Source organism: Rana temporaria, chromosome 3, assembly GCF_905171775.1.
Source record: "Rana temporaria chromosome 3, aRanTem1.1, whole genome shotgun sequence".
In the NCBI taxonomy this organism is placed as follows: domain Eukaryota; kingdom Metazoa; phylum Chordata; class Amphibia; order Anura; family Ranidae; genus Rana; species Rana temporaria.
Genome location: NC_053491.1, coordinates 468040338 through 468059612, shown reverse-complemented (window position 1 = coordinate 468059612; position 19275 = coordinate 468040338). Strand labels below are relative to the sequence as shown.

Sequence of the window (19275 nt, the reverse complement as noted above, 5' to 3'; positions counted from 1 at the left end):
TTTTTAGACAGGCCTGTCCGCCATATTTCTATACCTGTTACTGAGGTGGCCATCTTGCTATACCCAATTAGAACGCGATAATGCTGTCTCATGGAGAGATGTCCGCCATCTTGGTACTCCTCTACAGTAGCATCCGCTCACGTAAAGCCTGGGATCTACTCCATCTTAGTACTCCCTCAAATCACTATGCACTATCTACTATGCAGTAGTTCCGCCATCTTGGTACACCCTCACGGTGATTCAGCTCGCCAGTCACCCGCCATCTTGCTCCTCCCGCGCCTCTCGAGTTCCTCGCCGCTTAGACCCCTCCTCCTGCAGAGACAGACACTAGAATCATGGCGGCTATGAAGATGTTGAATCCTGGCTTCTCGGGTCTGACCGGAGGGCAGCCCGCTGAAATGGACTGGATGAACCGGGAGGTCACCACCGGGGTGAGTCCGACCGGAAGTTCCGCGGCGGGTGCTTGGTGGGGGGGCTACGCGATACCGGGGAAAGCCTGACAGCTAGGCCGCTGGTGGTGGAACCTGTGTGCATTGACTGAGGGGACGGCAGGAGGGGGCCAGAACCCTTCCAGAGGAAGGAGCACATATCCCAGTTATTGTATATATTATATATAGGATAATATACAAAATGTATACTATTTTAATTAAATATATATGATAATATATGTAAAAACTTTTTTTTTTTTTAATAGGAAACTATGCATAAAAAAAAAAACGTATTAATATTAATTTTATATAGTAATATAAAACGAATTATAAAATATAATTATAAATCAAATTTGTACAAAATAAAATTTTGTGCCCAAGGTCTGTTACAATCCTATAGTGCAGGGGTCTCCAAACTTTTCAAACGAAGGTCCAGTTAAAATTAGCGGCATCATTTTCTAGCACGTGATATTCATTGTTTGTCATAAGGTGACTTTTTTTTTATCTTTCTCTCCACAGACCACAATTATGGCGGTAGAGTTTGATGGCGGAGTGGTTCTTGGTGCTGATTCACGGACTACAACCGGGTAGGTTATGGCATTGGTAGGTTGGTGGATATACTGCAGCAGATCGTTATTGGCTCAGATGTGGAGGTGCTCTGGCAGTAGCTCCTCTGTCGCTCCTCCGCTGCGGCTCCCCGCTCCTCCTGTCGCTCCTCCGCTGCATCTCCCCCTCCTCCGCTGCGGCTCCCCCCTCCTCCTGTCGCTCCTCCGCTGCGGCTCCCCCCCTCCTCCTGTCGTTCCTCCGCTGCGGCTCCCCCCCTCCTCCTGTCGTTCCTCCGCTGCGGCTCCCCCCCTCCTCCTGTCGTTCCTCCGCTGCGGCTCCCCCCCTCCTCCTGTCGTTCCGCCGCTGCGGCTCCCCCCCTCCTCCTGTCGTTCCTCCGCTGCGGCTCCCCCCCTCCTCCTGTCGTTCCTCCGCTGCGGCTCCCCCCCTCCTCCTGTCGTTCCTCCGCTGCGGCTCCCCCCCTCCTCCTGTCGTTCCTCCGCTGCGGCTCCCCCCCTCCTCCTGTCGTTCCTCCGCTGCGGCTCCCCCCTCCTCCTGTCGTTCCTCCGCTGCGGCTCCCCCCCTCCTCCTGTCGTTCCTCCGCTGCGGCTCCCCCCCTCCTCCTGTCGTTCCTCCGCTGCGGCTCCCCCCCTCCTCCTGTCGTTCCTCCGCTGCGGCTCCCCCCCTCCTCCTGTCGCTCCTCCGCTGCGGCTCCCCCCCTCCTCCTGTCGCTCCTCCGCTGCGGCTCCCCCCTCCTCCTGTCGTTCCTCCGCTGCGGCTCCCCCCTCCTCCTGTCGTTCCTCCGCTGCGGCTCCCCCCTCCTCCTGTCGTTCCTCCGCTGCGGCTCCCCCCTCCTCCTGTCGTTCCTCCGCTGCGGCTCCCCCCTCCTCCTGTCGTTCCTCCGCTGCGGCTCCCCCCTCCTCCTGTCGTTCCTCCGCTGCGGCCCCCCCCTCCTCCTGTCGTTCCTCCGCTGCGGCTCCCCCCTCCTCCTCCTGTCGCTCCTCCGCTGCGGCCCCCCCCTCCTCCTGTCGTTCCTCCGCTGCGGCTCCCCCCTCCTCCTCCTGTCGCTCCTCCGCTGCGGCACCCCCCTCCTCTACTTGGCACTTATACCTCCTTCCTGCCCAGTTTTCAGCGCTTTTACACTTTGAATGACAATTGCGCGGTCATGCAGCACTGTACCCAAATTACATTTTTATAATTTTTTTCACACAAATAGAGCTTTCTTTTGGTGGTATTTAGTCACTGCTGTTTTTTTTTTTTTTTTTTTTTTTAAAAAGACCGAAAATGTTGGGGAAAAAAAACTGTTTCATAGTTTGCTATAAATTTTGAAAGCAGGTAATTTTTCTTAATTGATGGGGTTGGCACAGATGGGGCTGCCACTGCGTTACTTTAACTGACAGTTGTGAGGTCGTGCGACACTACCCAAATAAAATCCTTCTTTTTTTTTTCTACAAATAGTTTTCTTTTGGTGATATTTGATTTTTTTGTTTTGCACTATTAACAAAAAAAGGCTGACAATTTAAAAAAAAAAAAATATATATATATATATATATATATATATATATATATATATTTTTTTTTATTTATTTTGTACTTTCTACTATAAAACACACCCAATAAAAAAAGTATGTAATCTGCTATGTCTTTGGTAAAAAAAACAATAAGTGTGTATTGATTGGTTTGCGCAAAAGTTATATCATCTACAAATTATGGGGTATATACTGTGATATTGTGGCGGACACCTAACTGACACTTATGACATTTCGCAGGAATCAGTGACACTTATACAGTGATCAGTGCTACAAATATGCACTGTCACTGTACTAATGACACTGCCTGATTGGTCTATTTATATTGGCTGCCCAATGGGCTCATGTGATTTCCAATGGCCACCTCCCCCCACCTTAATTTCTCTGTCCTTCCATAAGTATACACATGAGCCATTGGCAGGGTTCATGTCTATACCTGACTTCCAATTTAAAGGCAGATTGATTTTTTTTTGTTTAACCCCTTCCTGCCTGCCATATAACACAATGACGTGCGCAAAGTGGTTAAGTTATCCTGACTGAATGTCATATGACGTCCAGCAGGATAAGCCGCAATCGTTTGCAGCTCAGCGATCGGTGGTGTACTATGTCACACTGACACACCGCAGCTTCGATTGTGGTAAAAAGCCTGTGACCAATCACAGCGTGTAACCAGTAAGTGCCGATAAACGACTTTCCTCGGCTCGTGCTGACAGGAGAGCCGATCGGCAGCTCTTCTGTCAGAGGAGGGGTCTGCACTGACGATCAGCACATTGATTATCAGCTCAGCCCCCCCCCCCATTAGAGGTGCCCACCACATCTGCCATTCAGTGCCCATCATTAATGACTGTCAGTGCCGCCTATCAACTCTACATATTAGTGCCTCCTCATCGGTAATGACTGTCAGTACCTCGTCATCAGTGCTGCCTATCGGTTCCCATCAGTAATCCTGTCAGTGCCTTTCACAGATGCCAATCAGTGCCCATCATTAACCACTTCCATACAGGGCATTTTCACCCCCTTCCTGCCCAGACCAATTTTTAGTTTTCAGTTTTGTCGCATTTTGAATGACAATTGCGCGGTCGTGCAACGTGGCTCCCAAACAAAATTAACACCCTTTTTTTTCCCACAAACAGAGCTTTCTTTTGGTGGTATTTGATCACATCTGCGGTTTTTCTCTTTTGCGCTACAAACAAAAGAAGAGCGACCATTTTGAAAAAAAAAATAAAACACTATCTTTTATTTTTTGATTTAATAAATATAATTTTTTTAAAAAAAAAAAAAATTTCCCTCGGTTTAGACCGATCCGTATTCTACATATTTTTGGTAAAAAAAAAACGCAATAAGCGTATTTGATCGGTTTGCGCAAAAGTTCTAGCGTCTACAAAATAGGAAATAGAATTATGGCATTTTTCTTTATTTTTTTCTAGTAATGGCGGCGATCTGCTTTTTTTTTTTTTTTTTTTATTATTGCGATCGTGACATTGCGGCGGACATATCGGACACTTTTGACACATTTTTGGGGCCATTCACATTTACACAGCGATTAGTGCTATAAAATGTACTGATTACTGTGTAAATGTGACTGGCAGGGAAGGGGTTAAATATGTTCCCTAAAGTGTGTTCTAACTGTTAGGGGGACTCACAAGGGGAGGAGATGGATGTGTGTTCCTCTGTACTGGGAACACACATCGGTCTCCTCACCGCTGACAGGACATGGATCTGTGTGTTTACACACACAGATCCATGGTCCTGCCGTGATTGCGGGTAATCGCGGGTGCCCGGCAGACATCGCGGCCGCCGGGCACGCGCACTGGGTCCTGAGGAATGCGGAGGGCGCGCGCCCGCCCCCTAGCGGCCGGAAAAGCCAGGACGTCATATGACGTCCAGTCTGAAGGACGAGAGGTCCCCACCTACGTCATTTTACTATGGCTCGGTGGGGAAGAGGTTAATGACTGTCAGTACCTCGTCATCAGTGCCCATCAGTAATCCTGTCAGTACCTCGTCATCAGTGCTGCCTATCGGTTCCCATCAGTAATCTTGTCAGTGCCCTTCACAGATGCCAATCGGTGCCCATCAGTAATGACTGTCAGTGCCGCCTATCAATTCTACATATTGGTGCCTCCTCATCAGTAATGACTGTCAGTGCCCTTCACAGATGCCAATCGGTGCCCATCAGTAATGACTGTCAGTGCTGCATATCAGTGCCCATCAATTCTACATATCAGTGCCAATTCGTGAAGGAGGAAACAAAATTTTATAACAGAAACAAAGAAAAAAAAAAATTATTTTTTAATTTTGGTCTTTTTTTAGTTTTAGCAAAAAAAAAAAAAAAAAAAATCGCAGAGGTGATTAAATACCACCAAAAGAAAGCTCTATTTGTGGGAAGAAAATTATTACAATTTCTTTTGGGTACAGTGTAGCATGACCACGCAATTGTCATTGAAAGTGTGACAGCGCTGAAAGCTGAAAATTGTCCTCGGCAGGAAGGGGGGGAAAGTGCCCGGCGTTGAAGTGGTTAAATATAACATGCTGTACTTGCCTGCTTTATGCAGTGGCTTTACACAAAGCAGCCCCCAGTTCTCCTCTTTTTGATCCCCCCCCCCCGGCGCTCCTGGTCACTCTCTCCTTGCCAAGTGCTCCCATAGCAAGCTGCTTGCAATGGGGGCACCCGAGCTGCTGCTGTGTGTGTCCATTCACAAGCCGTAGCTTGATCCCACTCTCTTCTTATTGGCTCACTGGCTGTGATTGACAGCAGCAGGAGCCAATGGCTCCTGCTGCTGTCTCAGCCAATAAGGAGGGAGAGATCTGGGATAGTCGAGGCTTTTGTGCACATCTCGTGTAAGAATTAGGAGGAGGGGGCGGCTGGGGGGGCCTGCTGCGCACACACATAAGGTTTTTTACCTTCCTGCATTAAAAACCATGAGCCTTTAAAGTGGTTGTAAACCGTTTTACAGAAAATAAATGGAATACCCGCGCTTAGGATAATATGTGGGAAACGTAAATAATGTAAATTATAATTATAACCACTTTAAATCTACAGGTAAGCCTAGATTAAGGCTTACCTGTAGGTGCAAGAAATATCTCCCAGGCCTGCACGGTCTAGGAGATATTTGCAAATCGCCGTACAGCGATTTGTTCTGCGCATGCGCCAGAGTTAGAAAGGGCACGCTGTGCCGTCTCTAACTCGGGTCATGCCGTGAGTGGAGGCTCCCGCGTGCATGTGCAAGAGTGATGTCATGCGCCTCCGGACACTCGCAGAGCCGGAGTTCGTGGCCCTCGGAAGAAAGGTGAAGAATGGCCGCTCGCTACTCGCAAGAAAGTCGGGGACATCGCTGGCTTCTCCTGCAGGTAAGTGTCACATAATGGGCTCATATGTGATGCACAGTAGCCCATTATGCTTTACCTTTGCAGGGAAACAAAGAGGAAGTAACACCCATCAGGGTTTACTTCCTGTCACCATATTTTACATTGCATTCTGTCACCTAGTATGTTCAGGTAGTGTGGAGAAAGAAATGATCCTCACTCTGGTTATTGCTCTTAAAGCGAAGTTCCACCAATGTAAAAGTCCGCAGCTACAAAAAGTGTAGTGAGGAAGCAGGGAGAGGTGAACTTCCTTCCGGGGCCACGGTGCCCCGGGAGGAAGTGGGAGCTGGATGCCTCTAAAAAGAGGGTTTTTCCGCTTCCCCCAAATGTGGCATGTCAGGGGGTCACCTTCACTTAAAGCGGAAGTTCCATTTTTGGGCGGAACTCCACTTTTAAAATGTTTTCATTTTATCGAAAAGCCACAGTGAACAAGCCAGATGAAGTCAGTTTTGACGCGTTTCAGCCTATAAGGTCTTAGTCAAAAACCCCAGTTATGAGGGAGCTGAGGTGGCTCAACGTGATTGGCACTGCGCTGACAAGCCATTCACCTCTGCAGCTAGGGGTTCGGATCCCGGTCTCGGCTACATGTGAATTGAGTTTGGTGGTCTCAGCCCGGTTCCCGGTGGGTGTGCTATGCGAGGTAAGCCTGCGCTTAGTACGCCCACCCCCCTCCCACGAAAACCACCACACTTACACGCACTCGAAATTGGGTTAACATTGACGCACTTTGACCACGCGGTCTCTAAAAAAGAGAGGCGAAGGACTAACGGAGCTGGTTGAGCGGGCAAAAATCCTCACTCCCTTATAGGGAGTCCCTCTGCCCCGTTGGGCTTCAAAGCGGAGCAGGTAGGACGGGCTGTGTGGGAGGACCCCCTCGCACACCCGCCATTGCCACCCGGGGCATGGAGAAAGGTGGCAGATTGCCTCTGGGGGAGGCCTGCCTACTCCCAACTCCTGCAGTCCGGCTCCTCTCTCGAGTACACGCACAAAATACACTTTAAAAAAAAAAAAAAAACCCAGTTATGACTAAGGCCTTATAGGCTGAAACACGTCAACTGACTTCATCTGCGCTTGATCACTGTGGCTTTTCACAAAATAAAAACCTTTTCTCTTCCGTTCATGGATGGACACAGCAGCAATTGACCTTAGGGTTATTATCCTTCCTTTTAGGAGATGACTAGAAAAAAACAGTACTTCAAGTGTTAAAACACTAATCTCAGTATAGCACCTCCTAGGGGGCGGTCCCCCGGGTACAATCCCCCTCTCTGCATCATGCAGCCCCAGTTTTTTTCTGCCTAGCGTAAGGAGAAGACGTGGCTCCTCTGGGCCCATGTGCTCTGGAGATTTTATGCGATTATATTCAGCCAGTGACTGTGGATTGAGCACCTGCTAGGTGTGGTATGGGTAGTAGCACTGACTTTTCTGTTTATACTTTGTTCTTGGCGGAGAGGGGAGTTTATCTCGTGGAGGTTTCACTTACAGAGCCCTTGTCCTTCTCTTGCAGTTCATACATCGCTAACAGAGTAACAGACAAGCTGACTCCGGTACACGATCGCATCTTCTGTTGTCGCTCGGGCAGCGCTGCCGACACACAAGCCATCGCAGACGCCGTCACCTACCAGCTCGGTTTCCACAGGTGAGAACCCAACACGTACTGCATTGTATCACAGAGAAAGAAACATCCGTGACTCGCCTCTCTGCTGCACCATTGGTGTGATGTTGTGGTCCCACATCAGCGCTAAGCCCGAGGACTGAATGATCACATGACAATGGAAAAGTAGACTAATCGACTTTTTAGGCACCAAAACACACACAAGTATCTAAAAAAAAACATGGCCCCCCCCCTGTATAGGACGCCGACGTGGCCCCCCCCTGTATAGGACGCCGACGTGGCCCCCCCCTGTGTAGGACGCCGACGTGGCCCCCCCTGTGTAGGACGCCGACGTGGCCCCCCCCTGTGTAGGACGCCGACGTGGCCCCCCCCTGTGTAGGACGCCGACGTGGCCCCCCCCTGTGTAGGACGCCGACGTGGCCCCCCCCTGTGTAGGACGCCGACGTGGCCCCCCCCTGTGTAGGACGCCGACGTGGCCCCCCCCTGTGTAGGACGCCGACGTGGCCCCCCCCTGTGTAGGACGCCGACGTGGCCCCCCCCTGTGTAGGACGCCGACGTGGCCCCCCCCTGTGTAGGACGCCGACGTGGCCCCCCCCTGTGTAGGACGCCGACGTGGCCCCCCCCTGTGTAGGACGCCGGCGTGGCCCCCCCTGTGTAGGACGCCGGCGTGGCCCCCACCCTGTATAGGACGCCGGCGTGGCCCCCACCCTGTATAGGACGCCGACGTGGCCCCCCCCTGTGTAGGACGCCGACGTGGCCCCCCCTGTGTAGGACGCCGGCGTGGCCCCCCCCTGTGTAGGACGCCGACGTGGCCCCCCCCTGTGTAGGACGCCGACGTGGCCCCCCCCTGTGTAGGACGCCGACGTGGCCCCCCCCTGTGTAGGACGCCGACGTGGCCCCCCCCTGTGTAGGACGCCGACGTGGCCCCCCCCTGTGTAGGACGCCGACGTGGCCCCCCCCTGTGTAGGACGCCGGCGTGGCCCCCCCCTGTATAGGACGCCGGCGTGGCCCCCCCCCTGTATAGGACGCCGGCGTGGCCCCCCCCCTGTATAGGACGCCGGCGTGGCCCCCCCCCCCCCTGTATAGGACGCCGGCGTGGCCCCCCCCCCCCCGTATAGGACGCCGGCGTGCCCCCCCCCCCCCGTATAGGACGCCGGCGTGGCCCCCCCCCCCGTATAGGACGCCGGCGTGGACCCCCCCCCCCCGTATAGGACGCCGGCGTGGCCCCCCCCCGTATAGGACGCCGGCGTGGCCCCCCCCCCGTATAGGACGCCGGCGTGGCCCCCCCCCCCGTATAGGACGCCGGCGTGGCCCCCCCCCCCCGTATAGGACGCCGGCGTGGCCCCCCCCCCCCCGTATAGGACGCCGGCGTGGCCCCCCCCGCCCTATAGGACGCCGGCGTGGCCCCCCCCCCCCGTATAGGACGCCGACGTGGCCCCCCCCTGTGTAGGACGCCGACGTGGCCCCCCCCTGTGTAGGACGCCGGCGTGGCCCCCCCCCTGTATAGGACGCCGGCGTGGCCCCCCCTGTATAGGACGCCGGCGTGGCCCCCACCCTGTATAGGACGCCGACGTGGCCCCCCCCTGTATAGGACGCCGACGTGGCCCCCCCCCTGTGTAGGACGCCGACGTGGCCCCCCCTGTGTAGGACGCCGACGTGGCCCCCCCTGTGTAGGACGCCGGCGTGGCCCCCCCCTGTGTAGGACGCCGGCGTGGCCCCCCCCTGTGTAGGACGCCGACGTGGCCCCCCCCTGTGTAGGACGCCGGCGTGGCCCCCCCCTGTGTAGGACGCCGACGTGGCCCCCCCCCGTATAGGACGCCGGCGTGGCCCCCCCCCCCGTATAGGACGCCGGCGTGGCCCCCCCCCCCCGTATAGGACGCCGGCGTGCCCCCCCCCCCCCGTATAGGACGCCGGCGTGGCCCCCCCCCTATAGGACGCCGGCGTGGCCCCCCCCCCCGTATAGGACGCCGACGTGGCCCCCCCCTGTGTAGGACGCCGACGTGGCCCCCCCCTGTGTAGGACGCCGGCGTGGCCCCCCCCTGTATAGGACGCCGGCGTGGCCCCCCCTGTATAGGACGCCGGCGTGGCCCCCACCCTGTATAGGACGCCGACGTGGCCCCCCCCTGTATAGGACGCCGACGTGGCCCCCCCCCTGTGTAGGACGCCGACGTGGCCCCCCCTGTGTAGGACGCCGACGTGGCCCCCCCTGTGTAGGACGCCGGCGTGGCCCCCCCCTGTGTAGGACGCCGACGTGGCCCCCCCCTGTGTAGGACGCCGACGTGGCCCCCCCCTGTGTAGGACGCCGGCGTGGCCCCCCCCTGTGTAGGACGCCGGCGTGGCCCCCCCTGTATAGGACGCCGGCGTGGCCCCCCCCCTGTATAGGACGCCGGCGTGGCCCCCCCCTGTATAGGACGCCGGCGTGGCCCCCCCCCCTGTATAGGACGCCGGCGTGGCCCCCCCCCCGTATAGGACGCCGGCGTGGCCCCCCCCCCCGTATAGGACGCCGGCGTGGCCCCCCCCCCCCCGTATAGGACGCCGGCGTGGCCCCCCCCCCCCCGTATAGGACGCCGGCGTGGACCCCCCCCCCCGTATAGGACGCCGGCGTGGCCCCCCCCCCGTATAGGACGCCGGCGTGGCCCCCCCCCGTATAGGACGCCGGCGTGGCCCCCCCCCGTATAGGACGCCGGCGTGGCCCCCCCCCCCCGTATAGGACGCCGGCGTGGCCCCCCCCCCCCGTATAGGACGCCGACGTGGCCCCCCCCCCCCCCCCGTATAGGACGCCGGCGTGGCCCCCCCCCCCCCCGTATAGGACGCCGACGTGGCCCCCCCCCCCCCCCCCGGATAGGACGCCGACGTGGCCCCCCCCCCCCCCCGTATAGGACGCCGACGTGGCCCCCCCCCCGTATAGGACGCCGACGTGGCCCCCCCCGTATAGGACGCCGACGTGTTCCCCCCCCCGTATAGGACGCCGACGTGGCCCCCCCCACTGACGCGGCCCCCACCCTACGCCGACGTGGCCCCCCCCTACGCCGACGTGGCCCGCCGACGTTGCCCCCCCGACGCCGACGTGGCCCCCCTGACGCCGACGTGGCCCTCCCCCTGACGCCGACATTCTCTGCTGAATGATCGCTCAATTCTTGGTCTGCTGAGTGGGGAGCGAAGACTGTGACTGACTCTGCTCTTCTACTTACTCCTCCAGAGCTTATTAGAGCGTTGAGCTGGGGGGGGTGCGGTTGCAGCTGGCTCCGACTCTGCCTTTTACAAAAAACAGAGAGTGTCAAACTAGAAAAATAAAAGTAAAATTAACAATAAAAAGGGGATTTTTTTTTTTTAGGGTGCTGCTGTCCCTGTGTGCTGGCTTACAGAAGCGAACGCATATGCAAGTCACACCCACATATGTAAACGGCGTTTAGACCACACATATGAGGTATCGCTGTCAACGTTCGAGCGAGAGCAATGATTCTAGCCCTAGACCATGGCGCCATTTCATAAGAATGTGCAATTTTAAAGCGTGACATGTTTTTTTTTTCATTGCATGATTATTATTATTTTTTTACAATGGAATGGTTTAGATCAGGGATATGCAATTAGCGGACCTACAGCTGTTGCAAAACTACAAGTGCCAGCATGCCTCTGTCTCTGGGTGTCATGCTTGTGGCTGTCAGTCTTGCTATGCCTCATGGGACTTGTAGTTCTGCAACAGCTGGAGGTCCGCTAATTGCATATCCCTGGTTTAGATCAAAGCATATTCAGGTGTTAGAATGGCCCAGTCACAGTCCAGACCTAAATCTCATTGAGAATCTGTGGCAAGACTTGAAAATTGCTGATCACAGACGCTCTCCATCCAATCTGACAGAGCTTGAGATATTTTGCAAAGAAGAATGGGCAGAAATGTCTCTCTCTAGATGTGCAAAGCTGGTAGAGACATCCCCAAAAAGACTTGCAGCTGTAATTTCAGAGAAAGGCGATTCTACAAAGTATTGACTCCGGGGGGCGCTATACAAATGTACCCCCCACACTTTTCACATATTTGTTTGTATAAAATGTGAAAAAACATTTTCCTTCCACTTCACAATTATGTGCTAATTTGTGTTGGTCTATCACATAAAATCCCAATAAAATACATTTACGTTTTTGGTTGTAATATGACAAAATGTGAAAAAAATGTCAAAGGGTGTGAATACTTTTTCACATAAAACCCAACATATATACGGGACATGTTGGGTTTTATGTGACAAATTTGAAGAAAGTTCTGGAAGTGTGCGGATGATGATGATGATAAGTGTCCTTTCCTGTTCCTGATAGCATTGAGCTGGGTGCCCCCCCCCTCGTACACACCGCCGCCAGTCTCTTCAAGGACATGTGCTACCGGTACCGGGAAGATCTGATGGCCGGGATCATCGTAGCCGGATGGGATTCCAGGAAAGGTGGACAGGTGAGAAAAGACACGGCATGGACACCAAAAATAAAACCCAAATGCAATCAGCACAACCTCTATAACCACTGCTTCCCCATTCTTCACTGTGGCGCCGCGATCGATCGTGTGTTCCCTTATATAGGGAATCACAATCGATGACGTCACACCTACAGCCACACCCCCCTTCAGTTAGAAACACAGATGAGGTCACACTTAACCCCTTCAGCGCCCACTTGTGGTTAACTCCCAAACTGCAACTGTCATTTTCACAGTAAACAATCCATTTTTAATGCATTTTTTTGCTGTGAAAATGACAATGGTCCCAAAAATGTGTCAAAATTGTCCGATGTGTCTGCAATAATGTCGCAGTCACAAAAAAAAATCGCCGCCATTAGTAGTAAAAAAAAATGCAATAAAACTATCCCCTATTTTGTAAATGCTATAAATTTTGCGCAAACCAACCGATAAACGCTTATTGCGATTTTGGAAAAAATAAATAAAAAATAGGTAGAAGAATACGTATCGGCCTTAACTGATTTTTTTTTTTTTTTTTTTTTTTATATATATTTTTGGGGGATATTTATTATAGCAAAAAGTAGGGTTGTACCGATACTAGTATCGGGACCGATACCAAGCATTTGCCCGAGTACTTGTACTCGGGCAAATGCTCCCGATGCTTCACCCGATACTTGTACTGTCAGGGGTGATCAGTGCATGGGGAAGTTACAGGCACCAATCACCGCTATATAGTGTATTCCCGCCGTGTTTCTCTCCCCTTCCGTGCTCCTCCTCCACCCCCTTGAACTGTCAGGATGGAGAGCGGGGTAGGAGCCGGTAAATCCGGCTCCTTAGTGCTCCGAATGGACAGAGTCAGTAATCACTGACTCTGTCTATTCACATAACTGAAACATTGTAACCTGTGATTACAATGTTTCAGTTTATGAATAAAGAGAAGACGCTGTCTTCACTCCATTAATTTTCAGCGCAGCTGATGCTGCTGAGAAAGGGACTGGGGAACATGTGTCCCTAGTCCCTTTCTCTTTCTCAAAGGGGAGATTTCAGAGGTCTGTTAAGACCCCTGATATCTCACCAAAGCCCCCCCAACAGGGCTGAAAAAAAAATAAAGAATAATAAAAAAAATTATTGTAGAAAATAATAAAAAAATAAAAGAAAAAACACACTGACATGGTCCACCCCCCCCCCTTAAAAAAAGAAATCAATATAAATAAATAAATTGTAAAAAAAAAAATATTGTTAAAAATTAAAAACAAATTGTTAAAGATTAAAAAAAAAACTACTGACACATGTGCCGCTGTTATATGAGATTTAAAAAAAAGTATCGGTGTTCGGTATTGGCGAGTACTTGAAAAAAAGTATCGGTACTCGGTCTTAAAAAAGTGGTATCGGGACAACCCTAGCAAAAAGTAAAAAATATTGCGTTTTTTCAAAATTGTCGCTCTATTTTTGTTTATAGCGCAAAAAATAAAAACCGCCGAGGTGATCAAATACCACCAAAAGAAAGCTCTATTTGTGGGAAAAAAAGGACGCCAATTTTGTTTGGGAGCCACGTCGCACGACCGCGCAATTGTCAGTTAAAGCGACGCAGTGCCGAATCGCAAAAAGTGGCCCGGTCCTTTAGCTACAAAATGGTCCGGGGCTTAATTGGTTAAACACTGTGCAGGTGACGCCACAACGCCTCCAAAAAAATCTTGTGTCTCTCATAGGTCAGTGGTTCTCAAGTACCCCCAACCAGGCCATGTTTGCAGGTTTTCCCCTCTATCTTGCACAGGTACTTTAAATCGGTCAATGGCTTTAGATATTTTAGAGAAATTCCCAAAACATGACCTGTTGGGGGTACTTGGTTGAGAACCACCGGTGTGGTGTAAGAATTAAATTGCTGTGCATCAATTATCATAAAAAAAAACACAATTCTCCATTCAGTCCTTAGTAACTGACATATAACACCGCAGTCTAATTGGTGACACATACATCTTCCTCCTGTGTCATGTCTGTCTCCACCAATAGAAAAACCTGCTCACCTCCTAAGACCTCTCAATGGGTCAAGATGGGCTCATCACACCAAATCTATAGATCACTTAGGAAACCACCTCCTCCGGTGCAGCAGGGGTTAAAGTCCTGGGCACACGGGCAGAGCAGTTTGTCGCATAGCGGGGGGTTAAAGTCCTTGGCACCAGGGCATAGCAGTGTGTGGCATATCAGGGGTTAAAGTCCTGGGCACACGGGCAGAGCAGTGGTTGATGCATCAGGGGTTAAAGCCCTGGATACATCGGCAGAGCAGTGTGTGATGCAGCAGGGGTTAAAGTCCTGGACACACGGGCAGAACAGGGTTGGCACAGCAGGGATTTGAGTCCTCGGCACAGGGGATAGTCCTCGACAAGCAGAGCAGTGTCTTGTACAGCAGGGGTTAAAGTCCTGGGCATATGGGCAGAGCAGGTTTGGCACAGCAGGGATTTGAGTCCTTGGCACAGGCAGGGTGGTGGGTAGTCCAGGGCTGTCTTAATGAGAGGGCACACCTGGGCACTGCCCTGGGGCCCCTTGGTCCTTGAGCCCACGCTGCCCCGAAATTGGGGGCCCCATGATGGCACTGAGAGTGATGGATACACAGGGGAGGCAGTCTGCCTCCTACCTACTTGATGTGTTTACCTGCACTGTCATCGTTGTAGGGGCCCCAGAGCATTACTTTGCCCAGGGGCCCATGATGCTATTAAGATTGCCCTGGGGTAGTCATGGCACACAGGACAGTGTTAAAGTCCTGGGCAGAGCAGGGATTTGAGTCCTCAGCTCAGGCAGGGCATGGGGGGGGGGGGCACATAGAGCAGTCTTTGTACGGCAGGGATTCGAGTCATCCTCGCAGGCAGGGCACAGGGAGGAGGCAGACCTCTGGCACAGAAATAGTTGAGGACTCCCCAGGACCAGTAGGGAGGCAGGTCAGGCAGGGCTCTCCAGGATTTCACTGGATCCAAGACAGCGGGGTCCATGGGGGTCTAACCACAGCTTAAGACCTCCTGCAGCACAGTGAGGGGGAGAGAATGAAGGAGCCCCTTGGCAGTGCCTTGCTCTGGCATTTATTGCTGGAGCCCAGTGCGTTCCTGTCTCCAGGTAACCAAAGGAATGCCATTGGATTACCCGAGCAATAAGCTCTGGGTCCCGCCTAGGGAGCGCGGCCTTTGTCTGTGTGGGAACAGCCGGGTTGTGCCGTGCCCACTAGGAGAAGGGGAGCATATGGCGGCAGGCGTGTAGCCTACATGTGGGGAATCCACACAATGGGGGGGGGCAGACTGCCCGGCGCTCAGCCGGAAGAAGCCTGGCACAGAGACTAGTTGGTTTGCGTGCTGGGCACAGGATGGCAGTAGGGACAATATGGCAGGGGTCAGTGCTGTGGAAAGCAGGGAAGCAATCGGGAGAACAGGCTCCCTGTGACAGTGCTCATGACCAAAATGCACAAACGCCTCCTTCCACCCTGGAATCATTCGTGAATTTTGCTCATCGGCACAATATCCCCTCGGAGAAGGAAGTTTCCTATTGGACACAAGTGATCTATAGATTTAGGGGGGCCGAACAGTGCCAGGTGTTTTTTCACCTTAAAGGGGTTGTAAAGGTAAAACATTTGTTTTCCTAAATAGCTTCCTTTACCTTAGTGCAGTCCTCCTCCACTTACCTCATCCTTCCATTTTGCTTTTAAATGTCCTTATTTCTTCTGAGAAATCCTCACTTCCTGTTCTTCTGTCTGTAACTCCACACAGTAATGCGAGGCTTTCTCCCTGGTGTGGAGTGTCGTGCTCGCCCCCCTCCCTTGGACTACTGGAGAGTCAGGACGCTCTCTACGTTGCAGATAGAGAAAGTATCTGTGTGTTAGTGGGCGTCCTGACTCTCCTCTAGTCCAAGGGAGGGGGGCGAGCACGACACTCCACACCAGGGAGAAAGCCTTGCATTACTGTGTGGAGTTACAGACAGAAGAACAGGAAGTGAGGATTTCTCAGAAGAAATAAGGACATTTAAAAGCAAAATGGAAGGATGAGGTAAGTGAAGGAGGACTGCACTAAGGTAAAGGAAGCGATTTAGGGGGAAAAAATAAATTTTACCTTTACAACCCCTTTAAAATTTTCCGTGAACAAATGTGTGTTGTCGAATTTTTCGATCGTGTCCGTCGGACAAAACTCCTATGTACAAACACGCATGCTCAGAAGCAATACTCACAAAAAAAATTGTGGAGCTACGCGGAAAACTTACGGGTGAAGATCTGATAGGGGCCAATGTAGGAAGGAGTATTAAAATACGGTCGTAAGTGATGCAACGGTGAGGTAGCAGGGGGAGGGATAAAATAGAGAGTAGACTTTTGTTGTTGTTTTTTTTTTTTTTTTTTTTTCCCTAAATGGTTGTAAATGGATATATTTTTTTCTCTTGTATTGGAAATCCTACGAATGGAAGGAGAGAAGCAAGGAAAATAAAAAATAAGAGAGAAAAAAGAAGAGAAAGTTTAAGGCTGCATTCACACCTGAGCGTCGGTCGTTCGGTCATTTTTTCCGGCGCGCGTATTTATGCGTTTGCATACAGCGTTGTCTGACGTTTTTGTACTTCGACGTTTTTTATTTTAGCCAATAGGATAAATGATCATCTTTTCATCACTTGTTGCTATGTTGGTAGATTTTTTTTATCTTCTGCCTGGGTGAAAAGTTCTATTGATTAAAGCGACGAAACGCCCGTAGAAACGCTCGTTGTCGCGCTGGTCGCTTGAATCGAGCGTTTCCATTACTTTCTATGGGAAATGGAAACGCTCAAAAACGACCAAACCGCCCGATACGCGACAAAAAAGGGTCCGGAACTTGTTTGAGCTTCAGGCGTATTGGCGTGGAAATGTGAACCATCTCCATAGGGAATAATGTATTTTTTCCCCTCTAGCTCAGGTGTGAATGCAGCCAAAAGGGAAAAAAAAGAAAAGGAAATGGGGGGAAAAAAGGAAAGAAATGGAAGGGGGAAAAAGGAAAGAAATGGAAGGGGAAAAAAGAAAAGAGTAAAATAAGGAAAGTTAAAGGGAATGAAAAGTGAACCACAAATGATGCAAAACCATAGTAGAGACGCTATAAGCAAGCAAAACGTGAGCAAGTCTCGTGTTTTTCCTTTTTGGTGAAGTCTGAAGTGGTTTTAAAAAAAAAAAGAAGCAATACTCACCATAACATTAGCAGAAGTTGCCCAAAGGCTGGCGCTAAAGAGCTGAAAAATCATGTTATTTGTGTTTGTTGGCTGACAATTCTTTGCCGTTTAAGTATGCAATACAAGTTCGCGGCCAACGCCCTTCGGACAAAAGTCCCAAGCTTTGTCCGCAGAAAATCCAATCGTGTACGAGGCTTTAAGAGGAGGTTTGCTACCTATTGGTGGAGGAAGATTTGTGTGTCACTAATTGCTCTGCGGCCTTTGATATCAGTTACTAAGGACTGAATGGAGAAGTTTTATGTTTTTTTTTTTTTTTTTTTTTTTTATTTATTTGATGCACAGGAATTTAATTCTCACACTATGATAATTGATAGACCCCCTGGGATCTGTACTCCATAGTGATCAGACTCTGTTTTCCTCACACAGGTGTATACTGTGCCTATGGGAGGTATGATGGTCCACCAGCCGTTCTCCATAGGAGGCTCCGGGAGTTCCTATATCTATGGCTTTGTGGATTCTACATACAAGACGGGAATGACCAAGGAGGAGTGCTTGAAATTCACAGCCAACGGTGAGATCCATGTGACCCTGAGATGTGTCTGTTCTCCTCCTGCAGACGCTTTATGATGTATAACCTCACATGTCGCCGTCTTCTGTTGACATGAATGTCTTTCTCTCTCTTGTCTTTTTAGCTTTGGCATTGGCGATGGAACGGGACGGGTCCAGCGGTGGAGTTATTCGTCTCGCCGCCATCACGGAGTCGGGGGTGGAGCGGAAGGTTATTCTAGGGAACGAGCTCCCCACGTTTCCGGTAGCCTGATGTCCCTCCAGTTCCCTGTCTCTGTAGACTGTTCTCTTATGTTTTCTTACTATAATGATGTGAAACGGAATAAAATGTCGTTCCTCAACCCCACCGGACTGAGTCATTTCCTCTTCTTCTTTAATGAAAACCCGAAATACGCCAACTGTGTTTACTGACGTTTCAAGGTACATGCATTGACACTGTCCTCCTCCTATGTATTTACTAATTTGTGTCACACAAGCCAGCAGAGCCTTGAGATTAGTGCATGGTGGGTGTGCACCCCCCCGCCCCATGTATCCCCCGGTCTCTGGTCTGTAGGAGGGAGGACTACAGGGAGCGGGGAGAGGGAGGACTACGGGGAGGAGAGGGAGGACTACGGAGAGGAGGGGGGAGAGGGAGGACTACGGGGAGGAGGGGGGAGAGGGAGGACTACGGGGAGGAGGGGGGAGAGGGAGGACTACGGGGAGGAGGGGGGAGAGGGAGGACTACGGGGAGGAGGGGGGAGAGGGAGGACTACGGGGAGGAGGGGGGAGAGGGAGGACTACGGGGGGGAGGGGGGAGAGGGAGGACTACGGGGGGGAGAGGGAGCATTACATGGAGGAGAGGGAGGACTACAGGGAGGAGGGGGAGCACTACAGGGGGGAGAGGGAGCACACTACATCTGATGCCATCTGTGGACGTCATATGAATATGGATGGGTAGGGAAGTGGTTAAAGAACAAAATAAAAAATGGTTAAAACATAACAATTGGCAAGTACAGTTCAACAAGATTTCATGGTAACGGCACTAAAGAGTAAACTTCCCAACGAGTTTCACCCATGTATCAGGCTTCCTCAGGGGATGCTGTCCAATTAGAGATACTCTCTCTCTTTTCTTCGATAGAAGGCTTGTACCTCTAATTCAGGGATCCTCAAACTACGGCCCTCCAGCTGTTGTAGAACTACAGATCCCATGAGGCATCATAACACACTGACATTCACAGACATGACTAGGGCATGATGGGAATTGTAGTTCCTGAATTGGAGGGCCGTAGTTTGAAGACCCATGCATTGGACAGCGTCCCCCTGAGGAAGCCCGATACATGGGCGAAACATGTTGGGAAGTTTACTCCTTTACTGCCGTTTCCATGAAATCTTGTTGAACTGTACTTGCCAATTGTCATGTTTTAACATTTTTATTTTGTTCTTTTAAAATAAAAAATGTCTTACACCAGGGTTTGACAATTTGCTTGGAATCCAAGAGCCAGCTAAACAAGTTAGGAGCCAAAAAACGTGCCCCGTCCCGCCAAGCTTGCGAACGCATACGTGAGTAGCGCCCGCACATGTAAACGGTATTCAAACCACACGTGTGTGACATATCGCCGCGATTGGTAGAGCGAGAGCAATAATTCTAGCCCTAGACCTCCTCTG

At 51.8% G+C, this 19275-nt stretch overlaps 1 protein-coding gene across 1 annotated transcript; it reads left to right on the top strand.

The window, feature by feature from the left end:
• The first annotated feature begins 284 nt into the window (after positions 1-284).
• On the top strand, positions 285-17977 carry PSMB6 (proteasome 20S subunit beta 6). Its single transcript, XM_040346904.1, has 6 exons — positions 285-431; positions 948-1015; positions 7368-7499; positions 11781-11910; positions 17491-17635; positions 17757-17977. Exons 1-6 carry the CDS (start codon positions 336-338, stop codon positions 17882-17884), a joined length of 699 nt encoding a protein of 232 aa, XP_040202838.1. The 5' UTR covers positions 285-335; the 3' UTR covers positions 17885-17977.
• The last annotated feature ends 1298 nt before the right edge of the window (positions 17978-19275 follow it).